This window comes from Podarcis tiliguerta, assembly GCF_965153285.1.
Source record: "Podarcis tiliguerta genome assembly, chromosome: 13".
NCBI classification, from domain to species: domain Eukaryota; kingdom Metazoa; phylum Chordata; class Lepidosauria; order Squamata; family Lacertidae; genus Podarcis; species Podarcis tiliguerta.
The window spans coordinates 1,332,924-1,346,119 of NC_139546.1; the positions used below are offsets into that span (position 1 = coordinate 1,332,924).

Here is a 13,196-nt window from a genome sequence, read left to right on the forward strand (position 1 = left end):
TTAGGGTAAAGGCAAGTAAGTGACATGAGAGAAGTTTATAAAATGATGCATGGCATGGAGGAAGTGGACTGGAAAGTTATTCTCCCTCTCTCATAACACTATAACTCATGGACACCAAATGAAGCTGAGTGTTGGAAGCTGCAGGACCCATAAAATGAAGTGCTTCTTTATGTATCACATAGCTAAACTGTGGCCATCAACTTGGATGGCTTTAAAAGGGAATTGGGCAGGTTCGTGGAGGAAAGGACTGTCAATGGCTACAAGCCATGAGGGCTGTGCTCAGATGGCAGCAATGCTTTTGGATGCCAGTTACTGGAAACTACATGGAGGGAGAGGGCTCTTGCGCTAGAACCCTGCTTGTGCGCTTCCTGGAAGAGGCACCTGGGTGGCCACTGTGAGAACAGGATGCTGACCTGAAGGGAACATTGACCTGATCCCACAGGCTCTTGTTATGTTTTTGTAGTTTAGAGTTGCTGTGTTGCGCTGTGAGTCCATTGGGGGGCACTCTCAGTCTGCTTCTTCTGAGATAACTCTCAGGCCCTTGTTTTCTCTGTGATACAGTTTTGTCTAGCTTTTACATCCATCAGAAGGCTGCTGCAGGAAAGAGAGGGTCGTTCTAGTAGGCACAGAAGTTGGCTTGAAAGGCAGGCCTTTTCCGCTGCAGGAGTCAAGAGGGCAATTGGAACAGAGCAACACCTGCAGTTGCAAATATAATCTTTAAGACAGGAAAGCTCTGTCCAGGAGAGAGCAGAATAATTTGGGTTTCAGTCTTAATTTGGTGTGTTTGTATTTAAAGTAAACCATGCTCACAAGATACAACCATGCAGTTTTCAATCTTGGCCAAAATTAAATCAGGTATGGGGGGAACCTAGATGTTGCTAAACTACAAGTCCCATCATCCCTGGCCATTGGCCATGCTAGCTGGGGCTGATGGGAGTCTTTTGTCAAACATGGATGGAATTCACGGTGCATACAATTTTCTTTCTAGATTCTATTATTTATTTATTTCTAACTGTTTCTTTTTATGATAAGTCTCAAAGCAACTCATACATTAAAGAAAAAATGCTGCTTGTGTAGCAAGAATTGGAACCAATGATACCAGTACTAAAAAGGACTAGTTTGTAGCAAACTCTTTCCTTCTCACAACACAAGGGGATCACCAAACCTCCTAGTTAAAATAGATGCAAAGACCAGAGCAGTAGTATCACTCCAGTTCCTGGGAGAATAGGAATGTCTTCACTTTGTGCTGAAAGATGTCTGTGTTTGTGCCCAGCAAACTTCCCTGGGGAGAGCATTCCACAAATAAGGGGCTGCCACTAAAAAGGCCCTCTTAGAAGAATCAAAGAATTGTAGAGATGGAAGGGACCCCAAGGCTCATCTAGTCCAACCCCCTGCAGTGCCTTGAAGTTCGCTGGGTGATCTTGGCCGGTTACTCACTCTTAGCCTAACCTACCTCACATAGTTGCTATGAGGATAAAATGGGGAGAAGTATGTGAGTCACCTTGAGCTCCTTGGAGGAAAAGTAGGATATAAGTGCAATAAGTAAGTAAGGGCATCTGATGGTTTTGAGGTCCCTGACAAAGCAGTGCACGAGGGACCGCTGTCCTGAGCCATGTTTGGACCTGGAGATGAATTGACAGCCAGCATAGCTGGCCCAGAATTGGTACTGTATGTTTGAATCATCTGGTGTCTGTTGATAATCTGTCTGCAGAATTGTACACTAGCCATGGTTTTTGAACTGTCTCTAAAGTCAGCCCAGCATATAACACATTGCTACAATGCAACCTGGGCTTATGAGAGTACAGATCACTAAAGCCAGGATATCTCCACCCAGATATAGACACCAGCTGTAGTTGGTAGAAGGCACCCATACCGTTGTGCCTGCTGTGGTGACAGTAATGGATCTATGAGCACTCCCAAGCGGCTAACTTTAATCCTTCGTGGGGAGTGTGGTCACATCTATATTTCATATACATCAGGTTTTTCATCCCCTTCCACATTACCTATTCACATAGCCAGCATCCCAATACATCTCTTATTGCTGAACTCGCAATTGCTGAACCAGGGGTGGGAAAATATCCTGCTGGAAGGCAAGATCCAGAAGTGACCCACCCTCTCCGCCTTGCTTGCTGGGTGAGGCCCACCTGGCACACGGGTTCTGGGAGTAAGGGGTTCAGACTGAATCATTGGGCAGCTGCACACTTGTGGCACAGGCTTGCTTGAATAAACAGAATTCTACACACTTTAAAGCACTGGAGAAACATTGGTAAGTGTATTATTACATTGCAAACAAAATGGAAAATTAGACTGGGCCATATGCTGTAGCATGAACTGGAGCGTTCCAGGCTACAGGGTGGGGTTGCCTGATCCAGGCCTCATTGCTAATTTACCCTTGCAGAGCAGGAGATTCCACCCCTTCCATTCCGGGTTCCCCTGCCCCCCAGCATTGCACAGAAGACAGGCCTTGTGCTGGTTTCCCAGGCCACGCCCACGTGGCAGCCAGTTCCCAACCGCTGTCAGGCTAACCAGATTGCCTCCTCCTTGCTCAGAGCACGCTACAGTCAGGATACTGCAGCCTTGACAGGATGTGATTCAGCATCCTGTTTTCAAGTATCTGATAGAGTCAGCAGCTTCTGCCTCCACTTCTCCTTGCTGACTTCAGCTGCAAGACAACAAGGGATCACAGCCCGTGGGATGGCACAGCATGGCTATTGTCTTCAGGCGTAGCCCCCCCCCCCCCGCAGGCTGCTAAAGCCTCCATTCACTCTACTTTAAGCACATTCACTCAAAGCCCTGTAATTGTGACTGACCTATAACTGTGACCCGAGTCATGGACTCCACACTATGCAGCCCACATTTTCCATAATGTGTTCAGCTTCCTAGATTCAGCCTAGAAATGGAGGCAGTAGTTTGCCTGGAATGCTAGCACGTATTTGTTTGGTGCTTGTGTGGTAGTCTTGACGGCTATATTGTGGCTCCTCCTCCTCTTTTTCTCAGCTGTAGCGCTAAGCTGCGTAAATGTGGCTGGCCCTGATTGTGTGGTGGACAGTGGATGGCCTCAGATAGCCCCAGGGATAGGAAACCAGGTAGCGAGAGGCGGGGTTTGCACAGACTTTCCCCAATCCCTGCATGGGAAGATCGCCTGGCCTTTCTCTCTTGTGCCCAGATTACTTGAACTTGCCAGAGTCTTTGTCTTATAAGACTCATTAGAGCTAAATCCGCCTTCCTGAATGTTTGATGGAGTAGTGACTTGTCTCCATCTAGTGAAAACATGTCACTGTCTTGGACCAAGTGCGTTCCAACTGCTCCGACTCACCCTTAGCCTCAGAGGCCATTGTTGGCCTTTGTTGCCTAGTGGGCAACGACCAAAGGGGCAGCACCAAGGAGGAGGGCAAGATATGCCACCAGAATAACCCTGTTGCGATAGGGACACATCATGTCATTTCTGTTCCTCTTGAATGAATGTGATTTTTAAAATTGCAAGCATGTTTTGTAAACAGCTTTGAGAGCCCTTTGAGACTGTAAAATGGAGTATAAGGCCCTTCTTTGTGTGCCTCCTCCGTGAGAGGTATGGAGGGTGGCAGTACCAGAATGGGCCATTTCTGCAGTGGCTCCCCATATGTGGGATGCTCTCCTCAGGGAGGTTCGCCTGACACCTTCATTATACACCTTTAGGTACCAGGCAAAGATGTTCCTCTTCAACCAAGCCTTTGGTTGATTGACATTCCCTTTTAAAATGTGTTGGGGCCTTACTGGGTTGTTCTTGTTTTTATTTTGATTATGTATTTTGTGTTTTCATATTATGATTTTATCCTGTGAGAACTGCAGGTATAGGGTGGTATATAAATTTAATAAATAGTAGTAGTAGTATAAGTAGATAAATAGGTACCGCTCCGGCGGGAAGGTAAATGGCGTTTCCGTTCACTGCTCTGGTTCGCCAGAAGCGGCTTAGTCATGCTGGCCACATGACCCGGAAGTTGTACGCCAGCTCCCTCGGCCAGTAAAGCGAAAAGAGCGTCGCAACCCCAGAGTCGGTCACGACTGGACCTAATGGTCAGGGCTCCCTTTACCTTTAATAGTAGTAATAATAATATTCTAAATAAATAATTGGCGATTTCCTCTGCACAGGTAAAATATAGTACTTTTTCACACAACACATAATTAACTGATACTGTTTTGTTACTGTAAGATGTTGGAATAGCCACTGGCTTAGATATTGGAAGAGAGGTTTGTCAAAGTAGGGCAGAGAAATAAGCAGGATGCTTCAATACCATCAAATGAAATAATTTTCTCTGCTGATGAAAATGAAGAACAAATAGCTGATGCCCAAGATGTAAATTATGGAAGTTATGAATTGACATTAGTGAAATCAAGTACACATTCCACTTCCAATAAAAAGTCAGAGTGTAACACATTATAAAAGAGCACCAGGCAGGGGATTGGCCTGCATGCCACAACTGCCACTGCTGGCTTGATTACTGAAGAGGACAAGAGGCTTGTAGTTGGATCACATAAAATCAAGAGGGCCTAAGAAATAGTTATGAAAGCCCTGGATTATCTGTGTCAGAAGGATGAAATGGGCTGCATCTTCTTACAAATAAAGTTACACTAAAACCAGACCAGCATCATCATAGAACAGTATTATTTCATGTGCAGTGAACCAGGTGGAAGATAACTCTACCACTACTCTGGAGAAAGGCTCGGGGGGGGGGCACCAGTTGAAGTTATTACTCATAATCTTGTAGATTTTGTGAAGAAGGGCACTGATAAGAGCTTGCAGGCCATTGGAGGTGATACTACAAATGTTAACACTGGCTGTTGGGTAGAGGTCAAGCTTGGTCATAAGCTGATCTGGTTGGTTTGTGCCGTCCACACCAATGAGTTACCCCTGCGGCAGCTTGGTTACAGCAGTCAATGGGAAGACCTTGTCTATCAGCAAGTGAACAGTTAACATTCAAAATGCTAGACTCTGCTTCAAAACTTGAAATTGATCCTTCATTCACCAAACTCTCAGCTGAAGAGCCTATTGCTTCACTGAGTGACAGTGTTATAAAGGATATATCTACTGATCAAGCACTGTGCAAATGCTAAGCATGATCTGAATGTTCATGTTCTGTTGTGCACCCTCTTTTTGGAGTGCTTGTTCTCCTGGGGCGGTTCCACTTGCCCTCAGCAAGGCATAACCAGAAGACATTCCTTGTGGCTTGTGCCTACGCTACTTAAGCCTGTTTGCTTGCTTGCATTCAAATGGCCATCCTTGAAAATGGGTCCTTTGTGTTTGTATCTAAGCCTGCTGCATGATGGGAGATGAGAGATTAAGCTTGACTCCCCCCAAGGTGGGCCTGGGACGCTGCACAGTGTGGCTTTTCTCCTTGTGTGGAACCCTCTCCTGTGGTGTGTGTGTCTTGCAGCTGACAGAAATGTGCGGATTGCAGTCATGATGAAGCAAATCCGTGTCACCATGGCAGAGTTGGCTGGCATTGCTGGCAGTTTGTTCCTGCTGGGAAATCTGCCTTTGTGGGTTCCCTGATTGATTTCCTCCTTCCTTGCCCTGAAAGAGCTTTTGCATCTGGCACCGTGAATGGCCTGCAGTCTCTGGAAATACTGCTTGGAATTCTTGGGTAGTGAACACAGCCTACGCCCTCTTGCTCAAACAATACCCTGCTCAGAAGATAACTTTTGTTGGCAGAGCGCTGCAAGCATTTGGAGCAGAACTTGCCAGCCGCTCTCGCTCGCTGCCTGCCCTTGTATCTGAAAGGCAGCGGAGGCCTCATCAGATGTTACCTCCAGAAAGGGCGCTCGCCCTCCTGGCCAAAGGGTCAGTGTGCTCCATCCTGTAACTGCCTTTGCTCCTTGTTTCAAACATCCCCAAGGAGGCATCAAGAGGCTGTTGGTTCTTCCCACAGAAATTTGACAGCAGCTGCCGCTGGTCAGGGGTAACCAGTGGCAAACTGATGGGTGGAATTGTGCTTCCTTTAAGAGAGGCTGTGATGAGAATTCTCTGTGGGGCAGCCTGCCTTTGACACGACACATTCTTAATAAAACTATACTCATTTTGGTATAATCCAGAATTTAATGTTGGTCATTTAATTCAAACTCTTGAACTGTGTCAGACTACACAAAAAGCAACAAATTTTAGAGCTTGCTAAGCAGCATAAGACTAGGTCAGCTAGATCAGACCAAAGGGGCCTCCCTTGTGCTTGACCTGAAAGCTGCAGTTAGAGCATAATGCTGCAGCATGACTGCTGACAGGAGTGAGACCCCATCAGCATAGAACATCTGTGCTCAGCAGTGGTTGCTGATTTGCTACCAAGTCCAATGCATTTTTATTAGTATATAAAGCTCTCAACAACTTGGAGCCAGTTCACCTGCAAGATCCCTTGACCCAATATGGCCACCTGACTGCTTCAATCTGCGGAACTGGCATAAGACCCCTTCCACATTTGTAGGAAACTGATCTTTTAGTGTGGCAGCACTCACACATCAGGCAGGCGTATTCACTCTATTCTTTTCATCACCTGCTAAAAGCATTTTTATTATTTTATTATTTATTAAATTTGTATACTGCCCTTCAGCCAAAGATCAACAGAAAAATACAAAATGAGAATACAAAATGCATTAAAAAACCTGTAACTCCTCTCCCAAGCTTGTCCAGATATGTATAATGTTGACATATGTTTTAATCTGTTTTTAGTTTGATTTTAATTCCTCTGTGAATGTTTTAAATGGTAGTTTTTATTGATAACTTTATTGCTTTCTTTTTGTAAACCACTTTGAGGGTTTCCCCCCTTACAATCAAGTGGCATATACATAAATAAATAAAATAGGTCTCCCTAGCTCAGCCTTTGTTTCTAGTGAGGGCAAGCAGATGCCTCTGGAGAGCTCACATCCAGATCAGGGTGAGGCCAGCAGCTCTTCCTTGAGTTCCATTTACCACACAGGACTGATGGTCATTGTTTGTCATTCATTCATTGGTTCAATCTGCTTGTAAAGCATCTGTTCCAGAGACTATCAAACATGTTTTGTGGCAGAAGCTAATTCCTTCCAAGTGAAAAAGTACAAATGAGGGGACATTTAGCTTCTTCCTCCAGTCATGATAGATTGTGCATAGTTCATTAAAACTATACATAGTCCCAATGAGGATGGAAGAAGGAGCTAGTGCATTAAGGCAGCCTTTCCCAAGCTGGTCAGCCTTGCAGAGTTTACTGTGGCCAGTAGTTGGGGATGATGGAAATCGAAGGACATCAGGAGGACCTCAAGGTAGGGAAGGCGGCTTTAATAATTTCAATGGCTAGATACAGCATGGTGAGTCTGTATATAATCTTTGCTAAACAGTCAACTTATCCATAGCTGATCTGCAGTGGAAACTTGTATGCTTTGTAGATCAAGCTTATTGCGCAGCCTATGTCTTGTTGCTGCCAAAATCGCAGCTGGTTGTGGTTTCTCTTTGGAAAGTGCAGGCCCAGTAGAGCTGAGGTTGTGATATAGTCTTGAGCCATGGCACAAGCATGACTGCTTCTGGCACTGGACTGCATGTTGCAGAAACACCATCAGGAATGCAAATGCCTTCCTTTCTTAATAGAAGTGTTGGGAATCTGCAGAATGGATATGTTGATAATTAGTTCACCATATCTTTGCTGAATGGGTGGCATCTCTCTGAATGACAATGCAAAATCAGCAGCAAGCTTGGGATCCCACAGCAGTTTCTTTGGCAAGCTTAAAGGTGTCACAGCCAAATGTGAGCTCTGGCAATTCAATCCTGGTGTCTTAATTTCCTCTTGCAATTCCCATTAGATGCGGCCTTCCTTGCTTCCTGCTTCCCAGCTATTAGGGAGCTACTTCATGCGTCCTGGACTGGTAGCTTCTCTCCAAAGAAAGCGGAGAGGAAGGTGTTTCTAGAAAAAATGGACAGACTTTAAGAAAGAGAGCCAGTGACAGCTTCAGGATTTCTGACAATACCAAGGCACAAGTTGTCCAGTTCTTTAGCCCCTCTCTACAAGTTAGGCTGCCTTAATGGGCACAGTCCTGTAAGTTGCCACCATATTTAAGCTCTTTGCCTTGCATGTGTTTAATTTGTGAATTTTCAGCTGGCTGGCTGCCAAGTGTGTGAAGCTGTGATTACATGAGTTAAATGTGTGCAAGTTGTGAGTTGAAGGGCTCTTGCCAAGATGGTGAATAAAAATGGTTTTCTGTTGCTCCAGAAGGTAAAACAAGAAAAAGGATTTAGGTCAGGCATAGGCAAACTCGGCCCTCCAGATGTTTTGGGACTACAACTCCCATCATCCCTAACAGGACCAGTAATCAGGGGTGATGGGAATTGTAGTCTCAAAACATCTGGAGGGCCAAGTTTGCCTATCCCTGATTTAGGTTAAACTTATTTATTTAATTTCTTAAACACAGTAGTCACCTTTTTTTGCCAATGTACCCCAAAGCAAGTTACAGCAATCTAGTCATCCATCAATAAAACCACCATAAAGCAAAACATAGAACAAATCAAAAGTACATTCTTATTTTTAAAATGCAGGATTAAAATACCCCACCCACTAAAGGAGCCCACAGATAATCAAAATCCAAAAACTTTGTTTCTGCCTTGTGCCTAAAGATGAGGAGAGCATTTTTCCACAGGCAAGGAGCCACCAGTGAAAAGGCCCGCTCTTGTGTTGCCACCCTCCAGAGCCCCTGTGGAGGGGGGCCCACAGAGAAGGGCTTCCAGGGATGATCACAGGGTCTGGGTCAGATTATAGGTTCAACGTCCTGCTTGACAGAGAAGGGCCTCCAGGGATGATCACAGGGTCTGGGTCAGATTATAGGTTCAACGTCCTGCTTGACAGTGGAGCAGACTGTGTTGGAAGGTGATGAACCCTCCTTTGCTAGAGATTTCTAAGCAGAGGCTGGATTGTCACCTCTTTTCAAGGATCCTATAGCAACAGATCTCCTGCATTAGCAGGAGGAGGTTGGACCTTTGAGACCCTATCCAGCTGTACAATTCTCAATTGACTCTCCTTCCTTGGAGGTTTTTAAGCAGGGGTTGAATGACCACCTGTCAGGGATGTTTTAGCTGAGATTCCTGCACTGCCGGGGGTTGGATTAGATGACCCTGGGGGTCCCTTCCAACTCTGCAATTCTATAAAATTGACATAACAAGGCTGTTGTTTTCCATACAAAAGCCTAATTGTTTGTTTAAAAACAGCCTTATGTTCACCTATTTGCTACTGAAATGGTGCCCAGCAAGGAAGTATGCGAGGTGAAATCTTAACATAATGAGGCTGTTTCACTCTATATGCAGTGCAGAACTGGGGGTTTTGGGGGGGGGATTTTACTTACTCATCTGTCAGTGTGACACTTCTTAATCTACTGAGGTTCAAATGAATTTGGAGTTCTTTTGGAGCCCAGCTGTTGTACTGTACTTGTCTTCTGATAACAAGAGGTGCTGCTGCTGTTTTACAGAGCCTGAAAAGAAGAAAAGGCTGTAGGAGCTTAATGATTTGATGAGCTTCAGCTGGTTTTCTCCCCCCTCCGTTGCCCTTTCTTTTGAAAGGCCCTCTTTCATCGGGATATGTTAGGGCAAGTGCTTTCTGAGCCAGGATATGGGGGGGGGGGCACAGTGCTCGGTAAAAGCCACCCCTTCCTGGGTCGCATCAACAGACTTGGAGAGTCTTCTCTCCTTCACTCAACAGTTGGTGGCCGTTTTCTCCTCTTCTCTTTTGTCTTGCCAAAAATATAATAAAATTGAGTAGCGAGAGGATGTTGGTTATGAACCTTTCAGATTTCGCTGACTTCTGCCTGTCTTTTCGACCAGTGCAATGCTTCTGCTGCTCAAAGAAACCCCGTCCAAAATAGTATGTATGGAACGTTACCCCCCCCCCCACCGTTCCCCTCTATGGCTTTGCTTGCTTGAGGTTTCTAGGTTCTGTTTAGGTTTCTTCTCCTTAAGTGAAATCTTCTGTGTCGTTGTGTTTATTTCAGATCTGATGTTTTGGTAACTAAAATGCAAAGATGTAAGGTTTCTTTTTGTGTGTTGTTTGCAAAATTGCTAACATATAATTGCTAACACTTGCATTTTAAGGGAGCTGTATAGAAGCAAGCCTGATTTAAGTTGGTTGGGGGTTCATCATTGCTTATGCTGTCTTGGGGCAACAGCCAGAGAATTACTTTGCAGGCAACTAGTGTGAGCGGAATGTGGTTTGTGTGTGTGTTTGGGATGGGTGCTCAACACAGATGCTCGTGTGGTCCTTGAAAAGATGTTCATTTCCTCCTAAAAACAGTCATTGCAATACACATTTGCTGGATTGCCCGATATTGCCATATTTGAGGGCAACTTTGATGATGTTTATGTCTGTGGCAGTGGAAATGCCATGTCATTTGCTTGTGAGACAGCTGCTGAAATCCGGGAAGCACCCCTATTTTATTTTACATTTTTCAACAAGCTTTTTGAAACATCTTGAGCGCCTTTGCTTTGTCCAGTGGTGACCGCATGGCCGCAGACTCAAGGCATCGTCTGTGGACTTCGCTTTCATTAGGCCTAGCTGTAGAATGATCTCATCAATTCTTGATAAAGCTGCTTGGAGTTTGCGGGCAGTTGGCAATTTCTCTCTCCTCTTTATCATAAACAGGAATTGTGTATTGCTGAGCTTAGAATGGCAGGAAATGTTAGGAGAGATTGCCTGTCGGGATTTGTGGCTAATGGCAGAGAGCACTCTTCATCGCTTGGCTTTTCTGACTTCAGACTTTTTTTTTATTTAAAAAACTGCCATTGTGCACCAACATATCTCCTTATGTGCTGTCCAATTGTTTTCCACATTTTTTTTTCATTGTTGGCCTGTCAATGAGCTCATATTGGTGGGAGGTTGTTAGTTTCTGAGGCTGATCTTGAAGAATGAATTATAATTTTTTTTTGGGGGGGGGAAACCTAAGTTCTTCCGGAATAAAAAAGATTGTGTGCTTAATTTTATTTTTATTTTTATTGTGTTGCAAGTGTTGTGTCTGCTGAAAAGCCCTCTTTTCTCATAAATCCCGGCTGTTTCCATTGAGGCTTCATTAGGGAAGTTCCCAGTCAATTAGAAATTTTTCAAGCGGGAAGGAGTTGAATGTCCCTTCTATATTTGAAGGACCCCGGTTCAGTTCCTGGCATTTCCAACTTAAAAGATCTCAAAGTTGGGTAAACCCTTGTCAGAATAACACATTAGAACAGGGTTTCCCAAACTTGTGTCTCCAGCTGTTTTTGAACTACAATTCCCATAATCTCGGGCCTCCAACTGTTTTTGGACATCCGCAGCTAGCAAGACCAAAGTTTGGGAAATCCTGAATTAGAGGAACCTTCCTCAAAGCAGCTGGAGGTGTTTGAGAAAAGCTGCACTAGAGAGCTGCAACTAAGCACAGCAAGCCAGTCTAGGTTAGGCAGACCTCCCTTTTTTCTTGAGATAGGACCATTCTTTTACAGCCTTCTAAAATGCAGAATCTCTCACACATGTGCAGTTTTGGCCAGCCAAGTCTGGCGAAATGAATGAGAAATGCACAACAGAACCAGCCTGCCCTTGCCAGCGTCCCAGTTTCTCTCAGTCACAAAGTTTGGGTTCTCCAAGCTTTATTTTTGTTCTTCCCTTTCATCCCATAATTTTTTTCAAAACGTGCAGTTGGAAGATGGCATGAAAAGGGGTGGTAGTTTCCTCTGTAAATCCCAAAGAATCATCTGCAGTTGAAGTTTTTAAAGAGCAGCTTGAAACTGCGTGCTAAGAAACACTTACAGTGGTACCTCAGGTTAAGTACTTAATTCATTCCAGAGGTCCATACTTAACCTGAAACTGTTCTTAACCTGAAGCACCACTTTAGCTAATGGGGCCTCCTGCCGCCGCCACGCCGCCGGAGCACGATTTCTGTTCTTAGCGTGAAGCAAAGTGCTTAACCTGAAGCACTATTTCTGGGTTAGTGGAGTTTGTAACCTGAAGCGTATGTAACCTGAGGTACATTAAAAGTTCATACAGACCACTGTTCTCACAACCTGGATTTTTATAACCAAGTGTTGTTGAGTCACTGAATTGGAGGGTCACATCCTCCCCTACAAAAGCAGCTCCTGGAGCAGCCAAACATGGAACCCAGTTGGAAAGTTACATAGAAGGCCGGCACCTGCAGCCCTGCTGCCTTCAAAGTCCTCTGCCCGCAGCAAAGCATCACCAGCCCATTAGGACAGCCAGCCGCTTAAAGCCTGGGACTGTGCTGCTGACTCTCTGGTCTAACAAGGGCTCAAGTGTTTTGAAGAACACAAGGCACAATCCTTCGTCGTGGTAATTGTCTTGAGATTTCCAGAAACAGTGGAAGCGCATGACACTCACTTTTTCCTCAAGGGGAGAGGAACTTTTTTGAGGGAAACAGATAAAAATATTTCCAATGTTTACTTGACTATTGGTATGTCATTTACTTGCTTTGTAGCCTTTGACTTGAGAAATGAATATATGAAATAAATGTACCTTCAGCTTGTTACATATGTTATAGAAAGAAAATGGGAAAATGAAATCATCTTGGTTTATTCTCTCCCCGAGTATCCCCAAACAGGGCACAAATGAAATAATTATGCCATATTTCTAATGCAAGAATAGGAATGGGCCTTTATTGTGAAGTCTGTAAATGATTTTCATTTCAATTCTGACAGTGTTTTACAAACTGGTGGGATTGGAGTGTTGGGACTGCCCCCCAGGCCAGTTTAGGTGGAGAGCACGTGTGTTGCATGGATTTCACCCTTGCTAGCATTACTGAGATAATCCAGACTTGCTATTTACCCTCATTGCCCTCCCTGTTGCACCCCCCTCCCCGAGCCTGATCTCCAGCATCTGTTTGTGTTCCAGCTTGAGTGAGAGTTTTTTTATGGTGAAAGGTGCTGCACTATTCCTCCAGCAAGGAAACAGCCCTCAAGGTCCACGAAGTCTTACTCACCTTCACAAACATGCTGGTAAGCATTGTCACAGCAAAATGTTTTTTTTTTTTTTCTTGGGCAGTCCTCATGACTTGGGCATGATAACCTAGGAAAAATAAACGTGGGGGGGGGATGCTAACTTAAGGCAGTGGTTTTCTGTAGACTTATATGTTAAAAATGTTTCTCTCTGGGAGCCAGGGAAGGAGTGCTGGGTCCTGTTAGGGGCAAACAGCCTGTAGGACAGGGCACCACATGGTGGGTCCTGTGTGGCTGGGAGCTGAGACTTGTA

At 44.8% G+C, this 13,196-nt stretch overlaps 1 protein-coding gene across 3 annotated transcripts in view; it reads left to right on the plus strand.

The window, feature by feature from the left end:
• The window catches only part of SSH1 (slingshot protein phosphatase 1), a 45,579-nt gene that overhangs the window by 8,012 nt on the left and 24,371 nt on the right, over positions 1-13,196 (plus strand). For 2 of the 3 annotated variants that reach the window (XM_083407508.1, XM_083407510.1), the window contains exon 3: positions 12,840-12,943. In XM_083407508.1, coding sequence (XP_083263634.1) covers positions 12,840-12,943 — 104 coding nt within the window. Of the gene's footprint in view, positions 1-9,333; positions 9,840-12,839; positions 12,944-13,196 lie in introns of those variants that run through there. The other variant, XM_083407509.1, reaches the window with a different exon arrangement.